The 24,710-nt window shown below is 47.5% G+C and overlaps 1 protein-coding gene across 5 annotated transcripts in view; it reads right to left on the bottom strand.

Moving 5' to 3' along the window:
* Nucleotides 1-24,710, bottom strand: part of LOC132401654 (leucine-rich repeat and IQ domain-containing protein 3-like) — a 58,798-nt gene that overhangs the window by 129 nt on the left and 33,959 nt on the right. For 3 of the 5 annotated variants that reach the window (XM_059983679.1, XM_059983678.1, XM_059983682.1), the window contains 4 exons: nt 21,673-21,809; nt 13,148-13,250; nt 10,743-10,826; nt 4-2,821 (listed from right to left, as the gene is read on the bottom strand). In XM_059983679.1, the coding sequence (XP_059839662.1) occupies nt 2,594-2,821; nt 10,743-10,826; nt 13,148-13,250; nt 21,673-21,809 (552 nt within the window). In that variant the 3' untranslated portion in view covers nt 4-2,593. Of the gene's footprint in view, nt 1-3; nt 2,822-10,742; nt 10,827-13,147; nt 13,251-21,672; nt 21,810-24,710 lie in introns of those variants that run through there. The other 2 variants (XM_059983680.1, XM_059983681.1) reach the window with 2 other exon arrangements.

Genomic DNA, 24,710 nt, shown 5'->3' with positions numbered 1-24,710 from the left:
TAACACACAGTACACCGTATTTAGTCACCTGGCTCAGGCCAAACCCTCACAGCGCTGGAGAGGAGCCTGTGCCACTATCTCTGAGGGCACAGATGTCTCCACAATGGGACACAAAATCTCTCCTCACTGAGTTAGAGGGCCAGGGTTTCAAGTTCCTGTCCACAAGATCCCAATCAGCCAGGCCACAACTCTGTGGCTGAGAGTGCTGACTTTCAGCTGATTTGTTGGTCAAAGAGTTGCGCGATGTGGAAATAAGCCATTTGGCCTAACTTGTCCGTATCAACCAGAGGGAATTCTATGCAGCAGAGATTCTGCAAATGTAGATCAGGGAATCCTTCTCTGTCGATCCCAGCTCCCAGCATTTAGTCACAGCCCTCTGTGCCCATGGATTGAAATGCTCTTCATGACATTTCTTCAATGCTGTCAATGACCCTGCTTTCTCTGGCTATGTATTCCAGGAACTCACCACTCTCTGGGTGAAGATGCCCTCCCAGATACCCTCTAAATATCACTGCCCACCCCCTCCCACCATTAACATAAATCTAGAAAAGATCCCTGCAATTTACCCACTTTTTACCCAAAATTATATCCTATATTGTATACCTCACTCATGCCTCTGAACTCCCTCTGCTCCAGGGTGAGCAGACTCTCCTTAGAGCTGAACTCTTTCTGCCCCAGGAAACATTCTGATGAAACTTCTCTGCACCCCCTCCAGCACCATCACATCCTTCACGGTGTACGGTGCATTTGATTCTCTAGCTGAAGGCACCATGGTTTAGAGATTTAAACACTAAGACACAGGAGCAGAATTAAGCCACTCAGCTCATCAAGTCTGTTTTGCCATTCCATCATGGCTGATTTATTATCCCTCTCAACCCCATTCTCCAGCCTTCTCCCTGTGACACACTGACTAACCAAGAACATACCAACCTCGTTTTAAACACTGTATACTCAATGACTTGGCCTCCACAGCTGTCAGTAGCAATGAATTTCATGATTCACCACTCTCTAGCTAAAGAAATTCTTCCTCATCTGTTCTAAATGGATATCCCTCAATTCTAAGGCTGTGCAGTCTGGTCCTAGACTCCCCTGCTACAGGAAATATTCTCTCCACATTCACTCTATCTAAGCCATTCAGTATTTGATAAGTTTCAATGAGAACCACACCCCCCCCCCATTCTTCTAAACTCCAGCGGGTACAGGCCAAGTGTATCACATGTACAAACGTTTGTATGTTCCTCATACATTAACCCTTACATTCTCGGAATCATTCTTGTGAACCTCTTCTGGACCCTCTCCAATGCCAGCATGTCTTTTCTTAGATAAGAGGTCCAAAACCTCTCACAATACTCCCAAGTATGGTCTGACTAATGCTTTATAAAGCCTAAGTATCACGTCCTTGGTCTTATATTCTAGTCCTCCCATTTCCCGCACATCTGCCCTCACCCCATCCGCCCACTGCCCCACTCAGGATATGGTTCCCCTTATCTTCACCTACCACCCCACCAGCCTCCGGATCCAAAGTATAATTCTCTGTAATTTCCGCCACCTCCAACAGGATCCCATTACCAAGCACATCTTTCCCTCCCCCGCCTTTCTGCTTTCCACAGGGATCGCTCCCTACGCAACTCCCTTGTCCATTTGTCTCCCCCATCCCTTCCCACCGACCTCCCTCCTGGCACTTATCCTTGCAAGCGGAACAAGTGTTACACCTGCCTTTACACTTCCTCCCTCACCACCATTCGGGGCCCCAGACAGTCCTTCCAGGTAAGGCGACACTTCACATGTGAGTCGGCTGGTGTGGTATACTGCGTCCGGTGCTCCCGGTGTGGCCTTTTATATATTAGTGAGACCCAACGCAGACTGGGAGACCGTTTCACTGAACACCTACGCTCTGTCTGCCAGAGAAAGTAGGATCTCCCAGTGGCTACACATTTTAATTCCACGTCCCATTCCCATTCTGATATGTCTATCCATGGCCTCCTGTACCGTCAAGATGAAGCCACACTCAGGTTGGAGGAACAACACCTTATATACCGGCTGTGTAGCCTCCAACCTGATGGCATGAACATTGATTTCTCTAATTTCCATTAATGCCCCTGTCCTTCTTACCCCATCCCTGATATATTTAGTGTTTATTTTTCTCTCTCTGCCCATCACTCTGTCTGTTCTCCATCTCCCTCTGGTGCTCCCCTCTCCTTTTCTTCCTCCCTAGGCCTCCCATCACATGATCCTTTCCCTTCTCCAGCTTTGTATCCCTTTTGCCAATCACCTGTCTGGCTCTCAACTTCACCCCACCCCCTCCTGTCTTCTCCTATCATTTTGCATTTTCCCCTCTCCCTTCTACTTTCAAATCTCTTACTATCTTTCCTTTCAGTTAGTCCTGATGAAGGGTCTCAGCCTGAAACATCGACAGCGCTTCTCCCTATAGATGCTGCCTGGCCTGCTGCGTTCCACCAGCATTGTGTGTGTTGCTTGAATTTCCAGCATCTGCAGATTTCCCCGTGTTTGAAGGTCCATCTTAAGTTTGATTGTCCATCCTGCCAACAGTGTTTCAGTACAAGACTCTGGTCTTGTGGGGCCTCTTTTCCTTTCAGAGGGCCAGCACAGGCAAACGTCTGTGAAGGTGCAGATTGCCATCAGTAACAGGGAGGGGAGGTATAGAGTGCCCATTACCTGTGCTAGGGTGAAACCTTGGTTGACGGTACATCCTCGGCTTGAACGTATTGCGATGATGTCTCAGATTGGGGGAGTCCCAGGTGCTCCACTGGGAGATGTGTGGGTCAATCCTTGACGTTATTTCACTGGCTTCATATCGATCCTAATCGGATTAAAGATGATTTGTTATGTATATATCAAAACATAAAATGAAATGCATCAATTGCATCAACGACCAATACAATCCAAATATTTGCTGGGTAGCCCACAAGTGTTGCCTCGCATTCTGGCACCAGCATAGCATGCCCACTTTGCTAACCCTATAGCTTTTAAGTGCAGGAGGGAACCCATGCAGTCTCAGGGAGAGTGTACAAACTCCTTACAGATAGTATTGAACCTTGATAGCTGACGCTGTAACGCGTTAGACTGACAAGCAAACACATTCACTATGTACCATGATCTGCTGAAAACAAATGAGGCCCTCTGTTGGTCAGGGTTAACAATGAATGTTGCATCCTAGCTGTCTACATTACAATATGCAAGCCAGGGCCACACGATATGAAGAGCAAGCTGTTGCCCGTGCAGCAAGCTCCCATCTCCATGCAGCTGATGAAGCCAAAGGAATGGCAGAGATCAGCAGCATCACAGTTTTAAGATTAAAGTTTTTCCTTTTCCTAGATGAGTTGCTGACCATGGCTGATGACCTCCATCTGCCGGAAGCAACTGGTTTTAGGATGCCAGTAACCTAACCTTGCCCCAATAGTACATAAATTACACTGAACTACGTGAAAACAACACAAAAAAACTACACTAGACTACAGAACTACCCAGGACTATATAAAGTGCACAAAACAGTGCAGGCATTACAATAAATAAACAAGACAATAGGCACAGTAGAGGGTAGTAAGTTGGTGTCAGTCCAGGCTCTGGGTATTGAGGAATCTAATAGCTTAGGGGAAGAAACTATTACATAGTCTGGTCATGACAGCCTGAATGCTCTGGTGCCTGTTCCCAGATGGCAGGAGGGAGAAGAGTTTGTATGATGGGTGCGTGGGGTCCTTCATAATGCTGTTTGCTTTGTGGATGCAGCGTGTGGTGTAAATATCCGTAATGGCAGGAAGAGAGACCCCAATGATCTCCTCAGTTGACCTCACTATCCGCTGCAGGGTCTTGCGATCCGAGATGGTGCAATTTCCGAACCAGGCAGTGATGCAGCTGCTCAGGATGCTCTCGATACAACCCCTGTAGAATGTGATGAGGATGGGGGGGGTCATGAAGACCAAGAGCTGGACTTGTTTGTTAGAGGGTATTTGATACACACACCACTAGGAGCATCCCCATAATTCCTCCCCAGCTATGACAACCTCAAGGAACTGCTGAAAACAAAGTAAACACACTAAGGGAGAAATCCCAAGTAGTGTGCCCATGGGAACTTGGGGGGGGTGGGGGGGGCAGGGGAAAACCTGTTGTGTTGGGGAAGGTGCTTCATCAGACCTCAGATCCCTTCCCTAACGTTTTGACCCTAGAATACAGCTGATTCAGGATCACTGCGGCAGACAGGAATGCTCTGCAATGGCAGTCACAATTGCCCTATAGCCTACCCACCGTCATGGATATATATACAGAAAGGTGTCAGAAAAAAGCCAGTAACATCATGAAGGATCCCACCCAGCCTGTTCATGGACTGTTTGTCCCACTACAATCAAGGATGAGATTACGTAGCATCCACGCCAGGACCACCAGATTCAAAAACAGTTACCTTCCCCAGGCAGCAAGGCTGATCAACACCTTCATCCACTAACCCACCCCTCCACACCCCAAGCACCACTACTATATCACTTCCTGTCAGTCAGACACTCCTGTGCCTAGCATCATGTTATGAACCTAGAATCAATCTATGTCGCTATCTTTTGTACTTATATTTATTCTATTTTTTATTATTATTATTGTGTTCTATATCTATTATTTGTCCTGCCGAAGGATCTCAGCCCAAAATGTCCACTGCACTCTTTTCCATCGATGCTGCTAGACCTGCTGAGTTCCTCCAGCATTTTATGTTTTTTTTCTGTATCAGAACTGGAGTAACAATTATTTCATTCTCCTTTACACATGTATCCTGGGAATTACGTTAAACAATCTTATTGTCTGGGTTGCCTCAAAGTGACCGAAGGAATCACTGAATCTGGGCTCAGTACATCAGGACACAGGTATACCCAGTGAGAAAATCCAATGAGGATTGTTACCCTAGCTGATCAGAGAGAGGTCCTCAATATTTCATAACAGGACACAGACATGGTGGAAATAAATTTTCCCTCTCACCAGGCTGCTTGAAGCCATCCTCCCACCCTGCCAATGGCAGCATAGTGGCTAACGTAATGCTATTACAGCTCGGGGTATTGCAGTTCAGAGTTCAATTCTGACATCATCTGTCAAGAGTCTGTATGTTCCATTCTTCCTATTGAATGCATGGGTTTCCTTCCACAGTCAAAAAATGTACCAGTTACTAGGTTAATTAGTCATTGTAAATTGTCCTGTAATTAAGCTAAGGTTAAATTGGGAGGCTTGGCTCAAAGAGCCAGAAGGGCCTAATCTGCATTGTATCTGAATAAATAAATGTAGTCATGAACATACCCCAGAAGGAGAGCAGAGCACGTGCATGGGCAGGGGTGAATGGAGCACTAGTTCAGGACACAGACAGGAAGGAGACGAGCTGGGGAAGAATTAGCTGATCTTCAGAGTGAGAGAGAAGGTGACCAGGTGACATGATGGGACAGTATGTATCTGTGAAAGGGTGATGATAAGGGAAGCACCCAGCATCCAGTGTGGGAGGGGAGGTAACCAGGTGACATTGGGCATTGGGTGTGTTGTGTGTTTAATACAGAGCCTTTATAAAGTATTCACCCACACCCCTGAAAGTTTCATGTTTTATTATTTTACAACATTGAATCACAGTGGATTTAATTTGGCTTTTTTGAACAGATCAACATAAAAAGACTCGTGTCAAAGTGAAAACAGATCTCTACAAATTGATCTAAATTAATTACAAATATAAAACACAAAATAATTATATGCACCCTTCACATCAGTATTTAGTAGATGCACCTTCAGCAGCAATCACAGCCTTGAGTCTGTGTGGATAGGTCTCTGTCAGCTTTGCACATCTGCACGCTGTATTATTTCCCCTTTCTTCTTTACAAAACTGCTCAAGCTCTGTCAGATTGCATAGGGATCGTGAGTGAACAGCCCTTTTCAAGTCCAGCCACAAATTCTCAATTGGATTGAGGTTTGGACTCTGACTTGGCCACTCCACAACTTTGTTGTTTTTAAGCCATTCCTGTGTAGCCTTGGCTTTATGGTTGGGGTTATTGTTTTGCTGGAAAACAAATCTTCTCCCAAGTCGCAGTTCCCTTACAGACTATATCAGATTTTCCTCCAGGATTTCCCTGTATTTTGCTACATTCATTTTACCCTCTACCTTCACAAGCTTTCCAGGGCCTGCTGCAGTGAAGCATCCCCACAGCATGATGCAGCCACCACCATGCTTCACGGTAGGGATGGTATGTTTTTGATGATATGTGGTGTTAGTGTTTAGTCCAATGGCCAAAAAAACTCAATTTTGGCTTCATCAGACCATAGAACCTTCTTCCAGATGACTTCAGTCTCCTACATGCCCTCTGCAAAGTCTAGACGAGATTTCATGTGGTTTTTTCCAACAGTGGCTTCCTCTTTGCCACTCACCCATAAAGCTATGATTGGTGAAGCCCCCCAGCAACAGTTATTATATGTACAGTGTCTCCCATTTCAGCTTGTAACTCCTTAAGAGCAGTCATACGTCCCTTGGTGGCCTCCCTCACTAGTCTCCTTCTTGCACGATCACTCCGTTTTTGAGGACAGCCTCTAGGCAGATTTACAGCTATGCCATATTCTTCTCATTTCTTGATGACTGACTTAACTGTACTCCAAGGGATATTCAGTGACTTGGAAAAGTTCTTGTATCCATCTTCTGACGTGCTTTTCAATAATCTTTTCGCAGAGTTGCTTGGAGTGTTCTTTTGTCTTCATGGTGTAGTTTTTGCCAGGGTACTGACTCACCAGCAGTTGGACCTTTCCAATACAGGTGTATTTTTACTACTATCAATTGAAACAGCTTGACTGCACACAGGTCTCCAAAAACAGATCTCCATTTAAATAATTATGTGACTTCTAAAACCAATTGGCTGCCCCAGTGATGAATTACTATGTCATATAAAAGTGGTGAATACTTATAAGTCAACTATTTTGTGCTTTATATTTGTAATTAATTTAGGTTACTTTGTAGGGATTTGTTTTCAACTTGACATGAAAATCTTTTTCTGTTGATCAGTGTCAAAAAAAAACCCAAATTAAATGCACTGTGATTCAATGTTGTAGAACAATAAAACATGAAAACTTCCAAAGGGGTTAATACTTTTTTATAGGCACTGTATTTCAATAATATTTGAGTAATCTTGTACATATATCGGTTGATTAAGCATTCTTGGTTCATTTAAATGATTAATTACATTAATATATTAATGTAAAAATACATTAATTGCATTTGTGATCAGGATACTTGCATGCCTTACTTAAAGAAAAGATTAAGTTAGACCTGCATTTTAAATTATTTTAATGTTTTTAAGTTACAAAACGTAACATTGGTGATGAGGTATTTTGAAGATGAACACGACATGGCTATCAATCTGGTAAACTGCAACAAGATGTTCAAAATAAAATAAAATGCAGTGAGGAATGGTCTAGTTCCAAAAAACGTATATTCTTCAAGGGAAGACACAATCGAATTTTAAAAAGTGGCCGTAAATGGAAAAATTCAGGGTTCATAAAGTGTGATTCCTGGGTGATAATAATCACGGCTACATTGGAGAGATTGATGAATTTGATTACACAACAAGTAATTGGCTCGTATATACTGAACTATTGGAACAGTATTTTGAAGCAAATGAAATACTATAGCTAAGTGGGCCACAAACGTCGTAGGGTTTGGAGGCTTGTGTCCGTCAGTGACCCGGTAGGCTATGTTGGCTGGAGTCAGGGCTTTATGCTTAGGCTCTTGATAGGGTCACCCATGCCAAACAGGTCAAAGGGTAGAGGCCGGACTAAGTGTGGTCCATCTGTCCTCCAGGTTTGGAGGTTCAGCTCAAGCCTAACAACCCTGACTGGTAAAACAAAATTGTTCTGGGAACAGCAATGAAGGGTCCTTCTACAGCTAGGTGCGATGATATTCCTGAGTCTCCACTTGGGACTTGCATGACTGACAGTCGTGAAATCCAAAGGAAACTATTGACCATGCAGCCCTGAATACCACCAGAGATGGAGGACCTTCATTACTGCCTTAAACAGTGGTGTAATGGGCAGTAAGTAAGTAGGAAATAGATAATAAGAAGTGAGTCACAAACAAGAGAAAATCTGCAGACGTTGGAAACCCGAGCAACACGCACAAAGTGCTGGAGGAACTCAGCAGGCCAGGCAGTATCTATGGAAAAAAGTACAGTGAACTTTTCGGGCTGAGATCCTTTGGCAAGAAATGAGCTTTGCTGCTATTGTAAAAGTGATACAGGAGCACTTAGAATCAAAGCCATTGTTGATTGTGGAATGCTTTAGGTTTCATAAACAGAATCAAAAAAAAGGGGAGTCCATTTCAGCTTATGATACTGAACTGAAGAGATTATCTGAGCATTGTCAGATTAGTAATGGGCTTAATGATAAACTAAGAGATATTTTAGCTTGTGGAATCTTACAAGAAAGCATTCAAAAATGGCTCCTAACTGAAGCACAACTTACATTTAAAAGAGCAGTTGAAATTGCTGTATCAATGGAAACGGCAGCCTGAGATGCAATTGGTTTACTGTCAGGAACGAAAGTGAGCATGAATAAAATGGCAATGTCTAAACATAATTCTACCCAGCCAAACAAATTGTGCTACTGTTGTAGCAGGGGCTCACCTGCACCAAACAAATGCGGGTTAAAAGGCAAAACATGCAGAAAATGTAACAAGGTAGGCCACATACAAAGAGCATGTTGGGCAGACAAAGATAAATGGACTGCACAGGGAAGAGAAAAAGATTAAAGTACAAGTTGAATTTTCAAGATCACTAATCTGACTGCTGTTGATAAAAAATCTGATAATGATGAGAATGAAAACAGGATTGTGGTAGCCTTGAAATTACAGTATGATCATTAAAAATGGACAAGCAATATGGCTTACACTAAAAGTGAATGGCAAATTAATTTAAATGGAATTGGACACTGTATCAGCTGTTTCAGTCATTCCACAAAATGAGTTTGCATGGCATTTTAAAGGCACTGAACTGAAGCCTGAAGATATCCATCTAAGAACTTATACAGAAAAGATAGCTCCTGTGGGAATGACATGTGTGACAGTGGAATACCAACACGCCACATTGAGCTTGTATATGGTGAAAGCAGAAGCATTGTGAGGGTGTGGTTGCAGGGGCAACTACAACCTGATTGGAAATCTTGCCACTATTTGCATGCCATATCCCCTATGCTGAAGCCATATGAAAGTGAATTAAGAAAGAAAATGGATGATGCCACAGCAGATTTCAAGGATGGCATTAGAAAACTCGAATGTATCAAAGGTAAAATAGTGTTAAATGAAAATGCTGCACCCAAGTTTTGCAAAACCAGTCCAGTTCCTTATACCATCTGTGATAAAGTAGCCAGTGAGCTAGATCACATGGAAGCTGAAAGAAATCTTTGCAAGGTTAAATGCAACCCATGGGCAATTCCAGTAGTCCCAGTAGCCAAAAGGAAAGGAGTCAATAGACGGTTGAAAAAAGATTGTCGGTTGATGTTGTGGATGCAGAAACTGAGGAGGGATCAGATCGTAATAGAAGCAACAGAAAGATTAATAAGAAAATACTTCATAGAACTAAATGCACTTTCCCCAATATCAAGATGCACAAACTGAAAGAAGAAAAATGGAGAAGAAAGGTGCGCAGAGCTGTAGAAACCACTTCCTGTAGTCTCAGAGTCAACTCCTACAACCGTCACTAAGGAGGCCCCAGAAACCGAGATTAACAGCCACAACAAGTCTCACCTACCAAACAGAGCGACACACCCACCCACCACCAATGTCCATGTCAGGAAAGATGTCATCCCACAAGAGTAAGAAAGCCTCCACAGCAATGAAATCGTTCAGCCAGAATGGGACAATTTAAAATTTACTGTGCTGTGGATGTTTGTCTATAGTAGCTGTATTACATAATATACTGTATATATAGTTCAGTTGCAATCTCTGTTGAGCTGGAGTTTCTAGCTAAGCAGGGAGGAGTATTTGTATTTAATACTTCAGTAATATTTGAGTAATCTTGTACATATATTGGTTGATTAAAATTCTTGCTAATTTAAACAATTAATTATGGGTTATATGTAAAAACATATTACCGTAATTGCTTACGTCATCATGCCACCACATAATACATGCAAGCTTTGTTTAAAGAAAATATTAAGTTAGACCTACATTTCAGACTCGCTTGTCTTTTTTCAAATTAGTTTAATGTTTTGAAGTTACAAAACATAACAGGATGAGATTAGTCAGTCTACCTCCAGTGGAGTGTTGGTGAGCAGATTGGTAGGGGTGAAAGTGAGGGGGTGGTGGAGGCAGCCTACCTCCAATGCAGTGTGGGGTGGGTGTTACTGGGTGGAATGCAAAAGGACAAGGATGGGGGAAGAAGCCTAATTCCAGTGTGGGTGGGGTGAAGGGGAAGGGGGTGTTTCAGTAACAGCTTCTTCCCCTCTGCCATCAGATTTCTGAATGGACAGTGAACCCATGAATACTACCTCACTATTTTGACCCTTTATTTTACACCACTTATTTAATTTAATTTTTATATGTGCTTCTTATTGTAATTTATAGTTTTTATTATTATTTATTGCAATGTATTGCTGGCACAAAACAACATACTTCACAACATATCAGTGTTTGGGTATGAAGTTGGGTTGGTGTGAAGGGGAGGTGGTGGTGATGGATATGAGGGTAGGTGGGTATGAAGGATAAGGAGGTGATGGTAAGGGAAGTAACCCACCTCCAGCACCCCGGCGTGCAGTTTGTTGAGGTCAATCTGTAAGTGAACAGCATTGCATCGACCATCCTTGGTGTCGTCCTCTACCTGTACAGCCAGGAGAATCATCAGCACTTCTGTTCAGCCCTTGTTCATCTATTTATCCACATCCATCCATGAACCATTCACCATCCGTCCATCCACTGTCCACCCATTGTCCATCCATGCACTATCTATCCATTCACCACTTGCCCATCCATTGTCCACCATCTGTCCCTCACTATCTGGCCATTCACTGCCTGTCCACCCACCATCACTCTATTCACCACCTGTTCACCCAGTGTCTGTCCATTCACAGCCTATTGTTTCCCAATGTACTTCTACACCACCCACCCCCATCCTTCAGTGAGGTGAGAGGTACAGACTAAACCCAATGTCAGAAATATTCCCATCACCCCCACTCAATCTGTACCAATATTCCATCCTGCACACTGACCACATATCTCCAACCTCGCTCTCTGGTGTTGCCAATGTCGAAACAATTTTTGCAAAGATGGCACTTACGTGATATGTGATAATGCTTTGCAAGCAGCAAACAAAACTACTAACAATTCTACTAATATCCTTTACTGGACTCTGATCACTGCAAATCACAACCTTTGGGAGCTGCGCTTATGAACCACCTGTATGACTTGACATTTTTGAGGTGTCCTGAAATACTCAGCGAATTGGACTCTTGAGAATGTAGGAATGACCCTTCAACCATTGCTGTAGCAGATTTTGGGCCAGATTAAACTTCAGGCTGGACAGAAATGTCAGGGTCTGGGCTGGAGAATGAAAAGCAAACCAATGCTTAGCCAATTTTAGTGCTGACCCAAATTAAAAAGAATAAGATGTCATGGCTGAGGGTGGAGGGCAAACTAGTGTTCAGATTTCTACTCTGAGCCTTAACTTGCTTCGAGGATGAACTGGTTCCATTGCTGCGACCTGCAACCATCGGGCTCCAGAACCAGCTGCAGCACTGAACTGGCTCTGTGGCTATGGACTCACTTTCGGGGACTCAAGGATGAGGGTGACAGGTTCCCCTCCACATCAAGCATCACCCTAACTTAAAATCTATTGCCATTTCTTCACTGTCACTGAAACTGCCTCCCCACCAACACTGGAGGAGCACTTTCACCAGAAGGACTGCAGTGGTTTAAGGCTGCTCATCCCCACCTGTTAGGGGCAGGAAGGGATCCATTAGTCCATGGGTGCCTCTTCTGCCATGATGAGACCAATCTCAAGTGGTCTCATATTCCATCCTGGTAGCCTCTAACATGATGGCATGAACATTGATTTCTCCAACTTCTGGTAATTTTTTCCCCTTCCCCTTTCCTTATCTTCACTTTGCCACTTTGTCCTCTTAATTCTTCTCCTCATCTGCGCATCACTCCCCCCGGTGACCATTTTTCTTCCCTTTCTCCCACGATCCACTCTCCTATCAGATTCCTTCTTCTCCAATGCCTCAACTTTCCCATCTATCACCTCCCAGCTTCTTACTTCAACCCAGCTCCCCCATCCACCTGGCTTCACCTGTCACCTTCTAGGTTATCGTCCTTTCCTTCCCCTCCCCAAACCTTCTAATCTTGGCTTCTTCCCCCTTTCTTTTCAGTCCTGATGAAGCCTCTCGGTCCCAAAACTCAACTCTTTATTCCATTCCATTGATGCTGCCTGACCCGACGTGTGTGATAAAAATGCTGGCATGGATGGCTAGTGTTGCCCCATTTCCTGACTGCTCAGTCCCACATCTCAGGCACTGTAGGATGGGTGATAAGCACTGGGTAGGATGAGGCATTGGTCAGACTGCACTTGGAGTATTGTGAGTAGTTTTGCGCCCCTTTTCTAAAAGATGTCCTGGCATTAGAGAGGGACCAGAGGAGGTTCATGAGAATGATCCATGGAATAAAAAGAGTTAACATAAGGAGCATTTGATGGTTCTGAGCCTGTACTCTCTGGAGTTTAGATGAATGAGGGGAATCCCATCAAAACCTATCAAATATTGAAAGGCCTCAATAGAGTGGATGTAGAGAGGATGATTCATATAGTGGGGAAGTCTGGGACCAGAGGGTGCAGCCTCAGAACAGAGGGAAATCCATTTGGAACAGAGATGAGGAATTTCTTTAGCCAGAGTGTGGTGAATCTGTGGAATTCATTGCCACAGATAGCTGTGGAGGCCAAGACATTGGGTATATTTAAAGTGGAGGTCGATAAATTCTTGATCGGTCAGGGTGTCAAAGATTACAGACGGGATTGAGAGGGATAATAAATTGGCCATGATGGAATAGCAGAACAGTATCAATGGACTGAATGGCCTCATTTGCTCCCTTGTTGTATGCTCCTAAGAAGAAGGAAAAGACACTATGTAGGAGCTGCATCATCCAACTCACCCACATCCTGCCGTCCGCCAGCATGTGGATGCCTCTACGACACAAATTCAACTTCTGGCAGTGCAGGGAATATTGCTTACTCAGGTTTGAGGCGTGCCTGGACCTGGATCAGAAAGACATTTAACCAGTTAGACCTGGTCCAGATTTGAAGCTGGTGTCACTAACATTGGGGATATTCGAGTTCCTCTTCACACTAACAAATGCTATGGAGAATCATGTCTAGTGGCAGAGGGGTTGAGAACCAGAGGACATGCAGAGACAGATGGGAGGAGCAGAAGCAGGAACAGGAACAGCAACAGGAGGGGCCACTTGGCCCCTCAGTCCTATCCCACCAGTTAATGCGATCATGACTGATCTGCCCCAGGCCTTATCTCCCCTTTTATCCCCTGATCTGTCAAACATTTATCTCCCGCTTTAAATGCCACCTCGTGATCCAGCCTCCACCCCCTCTGAAGTGGGGAACTCCAGAGATCCCCACCCTTTGTGAGATTTTCCTTCACACTTTGGTTTTAAAATGTCCAGCTCCTAATCATGTAACTGGGTCCCCTTGTTTGAGACTCCCCCAGTGGTGGAAACATCTCCACAAACCCCCCTGTGCAGACATCCTTGGATCTCATATGTTTCAAGAATGATTCCCCCCCTCACTTATTCGGTTTAATCCCAATACCCAGCCCTCCATGGTGACCAGGTCCTAGCCCAATTGTTACTGAGGGCTCTTCTTCCAACTCCCCTCTCAACAGTGAATTCCACACTTCACCTTCTCCATCTGTGAAAATGTATTTGTTCATTCCTTCTACCAATGAACATAAACCCATGCTCCGGTTGTGCTCTCTCAGCTGAGATCAGTGAAATATCCCCTCTGTTCAGTTCATCTGTGGACTCTATGATGTAAGCTGGAAAGAGTGCAGTGGAGATTTACAAGGATGTTGCCAGGAGTTTGAGGGACTGAGTTATAAGAAAAGGTGAATACAGTAGATTAGGACTTGATAGTGGTGGAGCACTCAGACACAATGGCTTCTACAGGGCCAACCAGAGGTATTGTATTTAAACATATTTTTTACAATCGCAAAACCATACCAGACATCAAGAATTTAAAGTGCTGCAGGTGTACTCCATCTGTGAGTTGCTTGTTAGTAGAGAAAGTGAAGGAGCTAGACTTGGTGCAGACCGTATTGCTGCCTGTGACAGAGCAGCATCAGAATTGGTGTGTGAAGGTGTTGTGCAGTCTAATAGCAAGTGAATGTCTTAGTTGTTTTCCTTGTGATCACAAGACCCTGTTGGACATTGTGGCGACCCATTTCCTGGCACATCCGAACCGACTCACAATTAGATAGCCTACGGGGGTTTGTGAGCACAGAGCTTTGGAGCCTCTGCGCCACGGGGGGCAGGTTGAGGGAGGCTTTAAAGTGAGGCTGAGGATTTCGAATAAAGTTTTTTCCTTCGACTGCAGTTACCGACTCCGTGTCGTAATTTTAGCGCTGCGTGTAGCACACCGCTACAATTGGTGACCCCGACGGTCCAAACGATTTTTGGACCAGAAATGACCGACGCCGCCTCTGTTCATGCGGTTTCGTTGAAACTGCCGGGTTTCTGGACACAGCGACCGAACCTATGGTTCCAGCAAGCTGAAGCCCAATTCCACGTTCGCCAGATCACCTCAGAAGACACCCGCTACTACTACGTGGTGAGCTCCCTCGACCAGGACACAGCGGCCCAGGTCGCGGAGTTCGTACAGTCGCCCCCAGCAGACGGCAAGTACACGGAATTCAAAGCCCTGCTCCTCAGGACTTTCGGACTCTCTCGGCGCGAGCGGGCTGCCCGTTTACTGCACCTGGATGGCTTGGGCGACAGACCTCCATCGGCTTTAATGAATGAGATGTTGTCTCTCGCCGACGGACACACACCCTGCCTCATGTTTGAGCAGGCATTCCTGGAGCAGCTGCCCGAGGACATACGCCTGCTGCTGTCCGACGCGGATTTCAGTGACCCCCGGAAGGTGGCAGCCCGGGCGGACTTGCTGTGGAACGCCAAAAAGGTGAGCGGGGCGTCCATCGCACAGATCTCCCAGCCACGCTCCCGGCAGCAAACCAGTCCAGGCCCGGCCGCAGAGCCCGCTAACCCCCGGCCCAATGAACACTGGTGCTTCTACCACCAGCGGTGGGGCGCAGAAGCCCGCCGTTGTCGCCCGCCCTGCAAGTTCCCGGGAAACGCCAGGGCCAGCCGCCGCTGATGGCTACGGCGGCTGGCCATCGAGATAGCCTCCTGTATGTGTGGGACAGAAGGTCGGGACGCTGGTTTTTGGTCGATACTGGGGCTGAGATCAGTGTTTTACCTCCGACGAGTTACGACACCCGCAGCAGGGCACCGGGTCCCCCCCTGAGGGCCGTGAATGGCAGCACAGTAAGGACCTATGGCACCCGTCAGGTGCAGCTACTGTTCGGCCCCAGCCAGTTCACGTGGGACTTCACACTGGCCGCCGTAGCCCAGCCGCTTCTGGGTGCGGATTTTTTGCGGGCTCACAGCCTACTGGTCGACCTGCCCAGGAAGAGACTGGTCCACGCCGAGACCTTTCAGACGTTCTCCCTGGGTGCCAGCCCCTCACCTCGGCTCCATCACGCTGTCCAACAACGACTTCACCAGGGTCCTGGCGGAGTTCCCATCGGTTCTGGCACCGCAGTTCACAGCGGCCATGCCCCGACACGGCGTACAGCACCACATCCCGACCCAGGGACCACCCCTCCACGCCCGCGCTCGGCGGCTTCCCCCGGACAAGCTCGACTGGCGAAGGAGGAGTTCCAGAGGATGGAGGAATTGGGGATCATCCGGCGGTCCGACAGCCCATGGGCCTCCCCCCTGCACATGGTGCCCAAAGCGACGGGAGGCTGGAGACCGTGCGGCGACTACCACAGGCTGAACGAGGCTACCACACCAGACCGCTACCCTGTGCCGCACATTCAGGACTTTGCAGCAAACCTGCACGGCGCACGGATCTTCTCCAAGGTAGACCTCATCCGAGGGTACCATCAAATCCCGATGCATCCTGACGACGTCCCCAAAACGGCTCTCATCACCCCGTTTGGCCTTTTCGAATTCCTCCGCATGCCGTTCGGCCTGAAGAATGCCGCACAGACGTTCCAGCGGTTAATGGACGCGGTGGGACGGGACCTGAACTTCGCGTTCATCTATTTGGACGACATCCTCATAGCCAGCAGCAGTCGTCAGGAGCATCTGTCCCACCTCCGTCAACTCTGCGCCCGACTGAGTGAGTACGGTCTTACAATCAACCCCGCCAAATGCCAGTTCGGACTCGATACCATTGACTTCCTGGGCCACAGGATTACTAAAGACGGGGCAACCCCTCTGCCCGCTAAGGTAGATGCGGTCCACCACTTCCCCCGACCCACCACGATCAAGGGCCTTCAGGAATTCGTAGGTATGGTCAATTTCTACCACCGCTTCCTCCCTTCAGCTGCCCGTTTCTTGCGCCCCCTGTTCGCCCTGATGTCGGGTCCGAGCAAGGACATTATCTGGGACGAGGAGTCCGCCGCCGCTTTCGTTCAAATGAAGGAAGCTTTGGCGAACGCTGCAATGCTAGTACATCCCAGAATGGACGCCCCTACCGCTCTCACAGTGGACGCATCTAACACGGCAGTCGGTGGGGTACTGGAGCAACTCATCGCAGGTCGCTGGCAACCCCTGGAGTTTTTCAGCAAACACCTGCGGCCACCCGAGCTCAAGTACAGTGCTTTCGACCGGGAACTGTTGGCGCTCTACCTGGCAATCTGGCATTTCAGGTACTTCCTAGAAGGTCGGCCCTTCACCGCGTTCACGGACCACAAACCGCTTACCTTTGCGTTTACGGAAGCGTCCGACCCCTGGTCGTCCCGCCAGCAACGCCACCTGTCCTACATCTCTGAATACACGACGGATGTCCGGCAAGTCTCGGGTAAGGACAATGTCGTGGCGGATGTGCTCTCTCGCCCTACCGTTCATGCCCTTTCCCAAGGGGTAGACTTTGAGGCACTGGCAGAGGCACAGCAGGTAGATGAGGAGATTCCGAGTTACAGGACTGCAGTCTCTGGTTTGCAGCTCCAGGACCTCCCCGTAGGCCCAGGTGAGAGGACCCTACTCTGTGACGTCGCCACCGGCCAGCCCCGTCCCGTCGTCCCGACAGCCTGGCGGCGCCGTGTTTTCGACTCCATTCATAACTTGGCGCATCCCTCCATCCAGACAACTGTCCGGATGGTTTCCAGCAGGTTCGTTTGGCACGGACTCCGCAAACAGGTCAGTGAATGGGCCAAAACGTGCATGCACTGCCAGACGGCCAAGGTGCAGCGGCACACCAAAGCCCCACCGCAGCAGTTCCATCCCGCCCACCGGCGTTTCGACCACATTCATGTGGATATCGTGGGCCCCCTGCCAGTGTCGCGCGGAGCGCGGCACCTCCTGACTATCGTGGACCGGTTCACAAGATGGCCAGAGGCGGTCCCGTTCACCGACACCACCTCCGAATCTTGTGCCCGAGCCCTGATCACCACCTGGATATCTCGCTTTGGTGTTCCGGCCCACATTACCTCCGACAGAGGCGCCTAGTTCACCTCCAGCCTGTGGTCAGCTATGGCCACCTTTTGGGGACTCAGCTGCACCACACAACTGCCTACCACCCACAGTCGAACGGGCTAGTGGAGCGTTTCGACCGTCACCTGAAGTCGGCCCTCATGGCCCGCCTGCGAGGAGCCAACTGGGCAGACGAGCTTCCCTGGGTCCTACTCGGCATCCGCACAGCGCCCAAGGACGACCTGCACGGCGCGGCCCTGGTCGTCCCCGGGGAATTCATACCAGCCCCACGGGGACAAGAGGAAGATCCCGCAGCAGTCCTGGGCAGACTACGCGAGAAGCTCGGTAACCTGGCCCCCATACCCACTTCACAGCACGGGCGGAACCCGACCTGCGTACCCAAAGACCTGCAGAACTGTAAGTTTGTGTTTGTACGAAGGGGCGGGCATCGGCCACCACTGCAGCAGCCATACGAGGGTCCATTTATGGTGCTCTGGAACAACGGGTCCACGTTCGTGCTGGACGTTGGGGGGAAAGAGGAGGTTTTCACGGTGGACCGCCTCAAACCGGCCCATGTGGACCTGGCGCAACCGGCCGAGTTTCCGGCGCCTCGGCGCAGAGGCCGACCTCCCAAGCAGGTTCTGGCCCAGACTGTGGACATTGGGGGGTGTATCGCCGGTTCTGGGGGGGGGGGTTATGTGGCGACCCATTTCCTGGCACATCCGAACCGGCTCACAATTAGATAGCCTACGGGGGTTTGCGAGCCTCTGCGCCATGGGGGGCAGGTTGAGGGAGGCTTAAAAGTGAGGCTGAGGATTTTGAATAAAGTTTTTTCCTTCGACTGCAGTTACCGACTCCGTGTCGTAATTTTAGCGCTGCGTGTAGCACACCGCTACAGAATGCTACAATTTCAGTTCACTGTTAGTTCAGCAGAAGATGCATTGTGTTCAACTGCAGGCTGCTGCAACATTCATGGACTCAAGGACTTGGACTATGTAATTTTTGTGTGACTGCAGAAAGTAGAGATGTTGCTGGGCTTTGCTGTGGAGCTGGTGTTGAGGGACCAGGTGAGATTCTCCGCCAGGTGAACACCAAGAAATTTGGTGCACTTAACGATTTCTACCGAGGAGCTGTCAATGTTCAGCGGGGAGTGGTTGCTCCGTGCCCTCCTGAAGTCAACAACCATCTCTTTTGTTTTGTTCACATTCAGAGACAGGTTGTTGGCTCTGCACCAGTCCATTAGCTGCTGCACCTCCTCTCTGTAAGCTGACTCGTCATTCTTGCTGATGAGACCCACCACGGTCGTGTCATCGACGAATTTGATTATGTGGCTCGAGCTATGTGCTGCAGCACAGTCATGGGTCAGCAGAGTGAACAGAAGTGGACTGAGCACACAGCCCTGGGGGCCCCCATGCTCGGTGTGAAGGTGTTGGGAGATGCTGCCTCTGATCCGGACTGACTGAGGTCTCCCAGTCAGGAAGTCTAGTATCCAGTTGCAGAGGGAGGTGTTCAGGCCCAGTTGGTTCAGTTTTCCAATCAGTTTCTGAAGGATGATTGTGTTGAATGCTGAACTGAAATCTATGAATAGCATTCAAACATATGTGCCTTTTTTGTCCAGATGGGTTAGGGCCAGGTGGAGGGTGATGGCAATGGTGTCATCGGTTGAATGGTTGGGATGGTACATGAACTGCAGGGGGTCCAGTGAGGGGGGCAGCAGAGTCTTGAATTGGGAAGGTGAACAGCTAGAGGCTGTGGTACATATTGGTACCAACGATATAGGTAGGAAAAGGGAGAAGGTCCTGAAAACAGACTACAGGGAGTTAGGAAAGAAGCTGAGAATCAGGACCACAGGGGTAGTAATCTCGAGATTATTGCCTGTGCCGTGCGACAGTGAATATAAGAATAGAGTGAGATGGAGGATAAATGCATGGCTGAGAGATTGGAGCAGGGGCATAGGTTCAGATTTCTGGATCACAGGGGCCTCTTTTGAAGCAGGCATGACCTATACAATAAGTATGGGTTGCAGTTGGATCTGAGGGAGCCCAACATCCTGACAGGGAGGTTTGCTAAGGCTATTGGGGAAAGTATAAACTAGAATTGTTGGGGGGTGGAAACTGAACTGAAGAGATGGAAGAAGGGGTAGTTGGCTCACAAATAGATAAAGCTTGTAGGCAGTCTGAGAGGGAGGATAGGCAGTTGATAGAGAAGGGATGCCTTCAGACTGATGGTTTAAGATGTATCTATTTTAATGCAAGGGGTATCATGAACAAAGCAGACAAGCTTAGAGCATGGATCAGTACTTGGAGCTAAGATGTTGTGGCGATAACAGAGACTTGGATGGCTCAGGGGCAGGAATGGTTACTTAGAGTGCCAGGCTTTAGATGTTTCAGAAAGGACAAGGAGCCTGTGTGCCTTGCTCAAGGACACAACACTCTGCCTTAGCTGAGGCTCAAATTAGTGACCTTCAGATCACTAGATCAATGCCTTAACCACTTGGCCACGTGGCATCAAATATGATGGCAGAATATAGTATTAATGGTTAGACTTGTGGCAGTGTGGAGGATCAGAGGGATCTTGGGGTCCAAGTCCATAGGACGCTCAAAGGTGCTGCACAGGTTGACTCTGTGGTTATGAAGGCGTACAGTGTATTGGCCTTCATCAACCATGGGAGTGAGTTTAAGAGCTGAGAGGTAATATTGCAGCTATATAGGACCTGGGTCAGACCCAACTTGGAGTACTGTGCTCATCTCATTGCTCCAGGTCGACATCTGTGAGAGGGGTGACAGTATCAATGACAGTCTGTGACTCAGCCTGAGACCTGAGACAACAGTAATGCTTCTACTGCTGGAAAACAGCAGGACCAACTTCACAGGACACAGCGGTGGATGCATTCGGAAAAGCGCCTAGAAACTTGGTCAAAGACTGAAATGGCTGAGGAGTATCTGAAAGGGAGAGAATCCTGTTTACCTTGCTAATGACCCTGGTTCTGGTCTGTGTGGCTGACGCTGAGAGAGATTTGGACCAAGGAGAGGAGGGCTGGTCAATTGGCTAGGAAAGTTTCAAATGGAATTTAACCCACAGACGAGTGAGGTGGTGTATTTTAGGAGATGTAACAAGGCCTTTCATTATTCAATAAGTTTCAATGAGATCCTCCCTCATTCTTCTAAACTCTAGCAGGTACAGGCCCAGAGCCATCAAATGCTCCTCCTACATTAACCCTTTCATTTCCAGGATAATTCTTGTGAACCACCTCAGCACACTTCCCAAGGTTAGTACACCTTTTCTTAGTTAAGGGCTCAAAACTGCTCACAATACTCCAAGTGTGCTCTGACCAATGCCTTACAAAGCATCAGCATTACATCCTAGTTTTTAAAATGAATGCTGACATTGCATTTGTCTTCCTAACAACCAACTCAACCTGCAAGTTAACATTTCAGGAATCCTACACAAGGGCTCCCAAGTCCCTTTGTACCCAAATCTGATTCAGCAGGTGTAACATGGGGGTCAATCAGAGCGCCGGGGCAGGGGTAATACCTGCTGAAATCTGATTCAGCAGGTGTAATGTGGGGGTCAGAGCGCTGGGGCAGGGGTAATACCTGCTGAAGTCTGATTCAGCAGGTGTAATGTGGGGGTCAGAACGCCGGGGCAGGGGTAATACCTGCTGAAGTCTGATTCAGCAGGTGTAATGTGGGGGTCAGAACGCCGGGGCAGGGGTAATACCTGCTGAAATCTGATTCAGCAGGTGTAATGTGGGGGTCAGAGCGCTGGGGCAGGGGTAATACCTGCTGAAATCTCACTCAGCAGATGTAATGTGGGGGTCAGAGCGCTGGGGCAGGGGTGATACCTGCTGAAATCTGATTCAGCAGGTGTAATGTGGGGGTCAGAGCGCTGGGGCAGGGGTAATAACTGCTGAAATCTAACTCAGCAGGTGTAATGTGGGGGTCAGAGCACTGGGGCAGGGGTAATACCTGCTGAGCTTCTTTCTGGTGAAGTGCCCACGGATCCATCGCTGGATGATGTGAACTGGAGAGTGATGGGCCAGGATGGTGTTTACAGTGGCCATCAGTTTTCGGATATTCTCCATCTCATTGCACCAGGTCGATGTCTGTGAGAGAGGTGACAGTATCAACGACAGTTTGTGACTCAGCCTGAGACCTGAGACAACAGTAATGCTTCTACTGCTGGAAAACAGTAGGACCAACTTCACAGGACACAGTGGCGGACACATTCGGAAAAACGCCCAGAAACTTGGTCAAAGAGTGAAATGGCTGAGGAGTATCTGAAAGGGAGAGAATCCTGTTTACCTTGCTAATGACCCTGTTTCTGGTCTGTGTGGCTGACACTGAGAGAGATTTGGACCAAGGAGAGGAGGGTTGGTCAATTGGCTAGGAAGGCTTCAAATGGAATTTAACCCACAGGCGAGTGAGGTGGTGTATTTTAGGAGATGTAACAAGGTGGGTGAAGTCAAAGTCAAGTTTATCTATATGCACAAGTCTAAGTGAGCACAGGTGAAATGAAAAACTTATTTGAGGCGCTATAGGCAGATGGCATCAGATAAGTAGCATTCACAAGAAAAACACAAAATAAACATAAATATTAGGAGGAATATGTTCATAATGGGAATTTTATTGGTTATTTTACTTTATTTAGATACTGCATGGTAACAGACCTATCTGGCCCAACAAGCCCACACTGCCCAATTACTCCCATCTAGAACATACAGCACATCTATACAGGCCCTTTAGCCCACAAAGTTGTGCCAACCATGTAACTTACTCTAGAAACTGCCTAGAATTTCCCTATTGCATAGCCCTCTATTTTTCTAAGCTCTATGTACCTGTACCTATCTAAGAGTCTCTTAAAAGATCCAATTGTAACCGCTTCCATCACGACTGACGGCAGTGCATTCACTCACCCACCACTCTCTATGTTTGAAAAACTTACCCCTGACATCCCCTTAGTACCTATTTCCATCTTAAAACTATGCCCCCTCGTGTTAGTCATTTCAGCTCTGGGAAAAAGCCTCTGACTATCCGCACAATCAATGCCCCTTATCATCTAATACACCTGTATCAGGTCACCTCTCGTCCTCTGTCGCTCCAAGGAGAAAAGGCCAAGCTCACTCAGCTAATCCAGGCAACATCCTTGTAAATCTGGTCTCTATTGTATCCACATCCTTCCTGTAGTGAGGTGACCAGAACTGAACATAGTACTCAGCGTGGTGCCTGACCGAGGTCTTACATAGCTGTAATATTAACTCATAGCTCACAGTAGATGAATACCAACACACCATATGCCTTCTTAACAACACTCAACCTGCGCGGCAGCTTTGAGTGTCCTATGGACACGGACCCCAAGATCTCTCAGATCCTCCACACGGCCAAGAGTCTTACCATTAATATTGTATTCTGTCTTCATATTTGACCTACCAAAGTGAACCACCTCACACTTATCTAGGTTAAACTCCACCTGCCACTTCACAGCCCAGTTCTGCATCCTATCAATGTTTGGCTGTACCTCTGACAGCCCTCCACACTATGTCCACAACACCCCCAATCTTTGTGTCATCAGCAAAATTATTAACCCACCCTTCTACTTCTTCATCCAGGTCATTTATAATAATCACAAAGAGGAGGGGTCCCAGAACAGATCCCTGTGGAACACCACTGGTCACTGACCTCCATGCAGAATACAAACCATCTTCAACCACCCTTTGCCTTCTGTGGGCAAGCCAATTCTGGATCCACAAAGAAAGGTTTCCTTGGATCCCGTGCCTCAATACTTTCTTTAGGAGCCTTGCATGGGAAACTTAATCAAATATCTGACCAATTAACTTACTTATTGTTACGAATTTGGACTGTGAGAGGAAACCGGAGCACCTGGAGGAAACCCACACAGTCATAGAGAGAGTGTATAAACTCCTGACAGACAGTGGTGGAATTTGAACTCCAGTGATTGCTGGCACTGTAAGGATTTACACAAACCACTACTCTACCATGCTGCTCATGGAGTCCAGCTGGTGAGTCTTTTCCAATTCAGGCAAGGGAAGGTAGAGTAAAGACAAAGTCAAGTTTATTGTCATCTGCACAAGTCCATCTGTGCCATGAAAATCAGCATCATAGGCAGATGGCATCAGATAAGCAGCGAATGCAATGTTCATTTCTAGAGGTATATTCAGGGAGTACTGCACGCCGTTTGGGGTTTATTTTAGCAAGGGTATATTGATGTTGGAGAGGGTTCAGAGAAGATCCAGAGAATGATTCCAGCAGTGAAAGGGTTACTGTATTAGGAACGTCTGACAGCTCTTGGGCTGTATTCCCTGGATTACAGGAGAGTAAGGGGGGATCTCATAGAAAGATTCCAAATATTAAAAGGCCTCAGCAGATTAGATATGGCAAAGTTATTTCCCGTGGTAGTGGATTCTGGGACAAGAGGGCACTTCTTCAGGATTGAAGGATGTCCTTTTAGAACTGAGATGTGGAGAAATTACTTTAGTCAGAGGGTGGTAATTTGTTGCCACAAGCGGCTGTGGAGGCCAAGTCATTGGGTGTATTTAAGGCAGAGATAGATAGGTTCTTGATTAGCCAGGGCATCAAAGGATATGTGGAGAAGGCAGGGGAGTGGGGATGACTGGAAGAATTGGATCAGCCCATGATTGAATGACGAAGCAGACTCAATGGGCCGAATAGGGTAGTCAGCATGGCTTTGTCAAGGTCACTCTGGGCAGATGTGTCTTGTTAGCCATGGTTGGCAACTCATCTAGGAGAAGGAAAACTCCACTACCTTGCAGCTATACCCACTCATGGGGAAGACTTTGGGAATAAAGCTGGAAGGGAAATCCAGAGCTGGAGTTCTACATTGAATTCAACGCTGATTGGCAACTTCTGCAACATCGTTGGTGCCAAACTGTATTGGTCTCTGGTGTTCCTTTGGATTCATCAACTCAGAGACCTTGGCCTTAACCCTGCCTTGTGCAGCTGGATCCTGGACTTCCTGTCAAGTCACT

Source organism: Hypanus sabinus, chromosome 11, assembly GCF_030144855.1.
Source record: "Hypanus sabinus isolate sHypSab1 chromosome 11, sHypSab1.hap1, whole genome shotgun sequence".
NCBI classification, from domain to species: Eukaryota; Metazoa; Chordata; class Chondrichthyes; order Myliobatiformes; family Dasyatidae; genus Hypanus; species Hypanus sabinus.
Note: the sequence above shows the minus strand (reverse complement) of the source record. Positions and strands in the feature narration are given on the sequence as shown.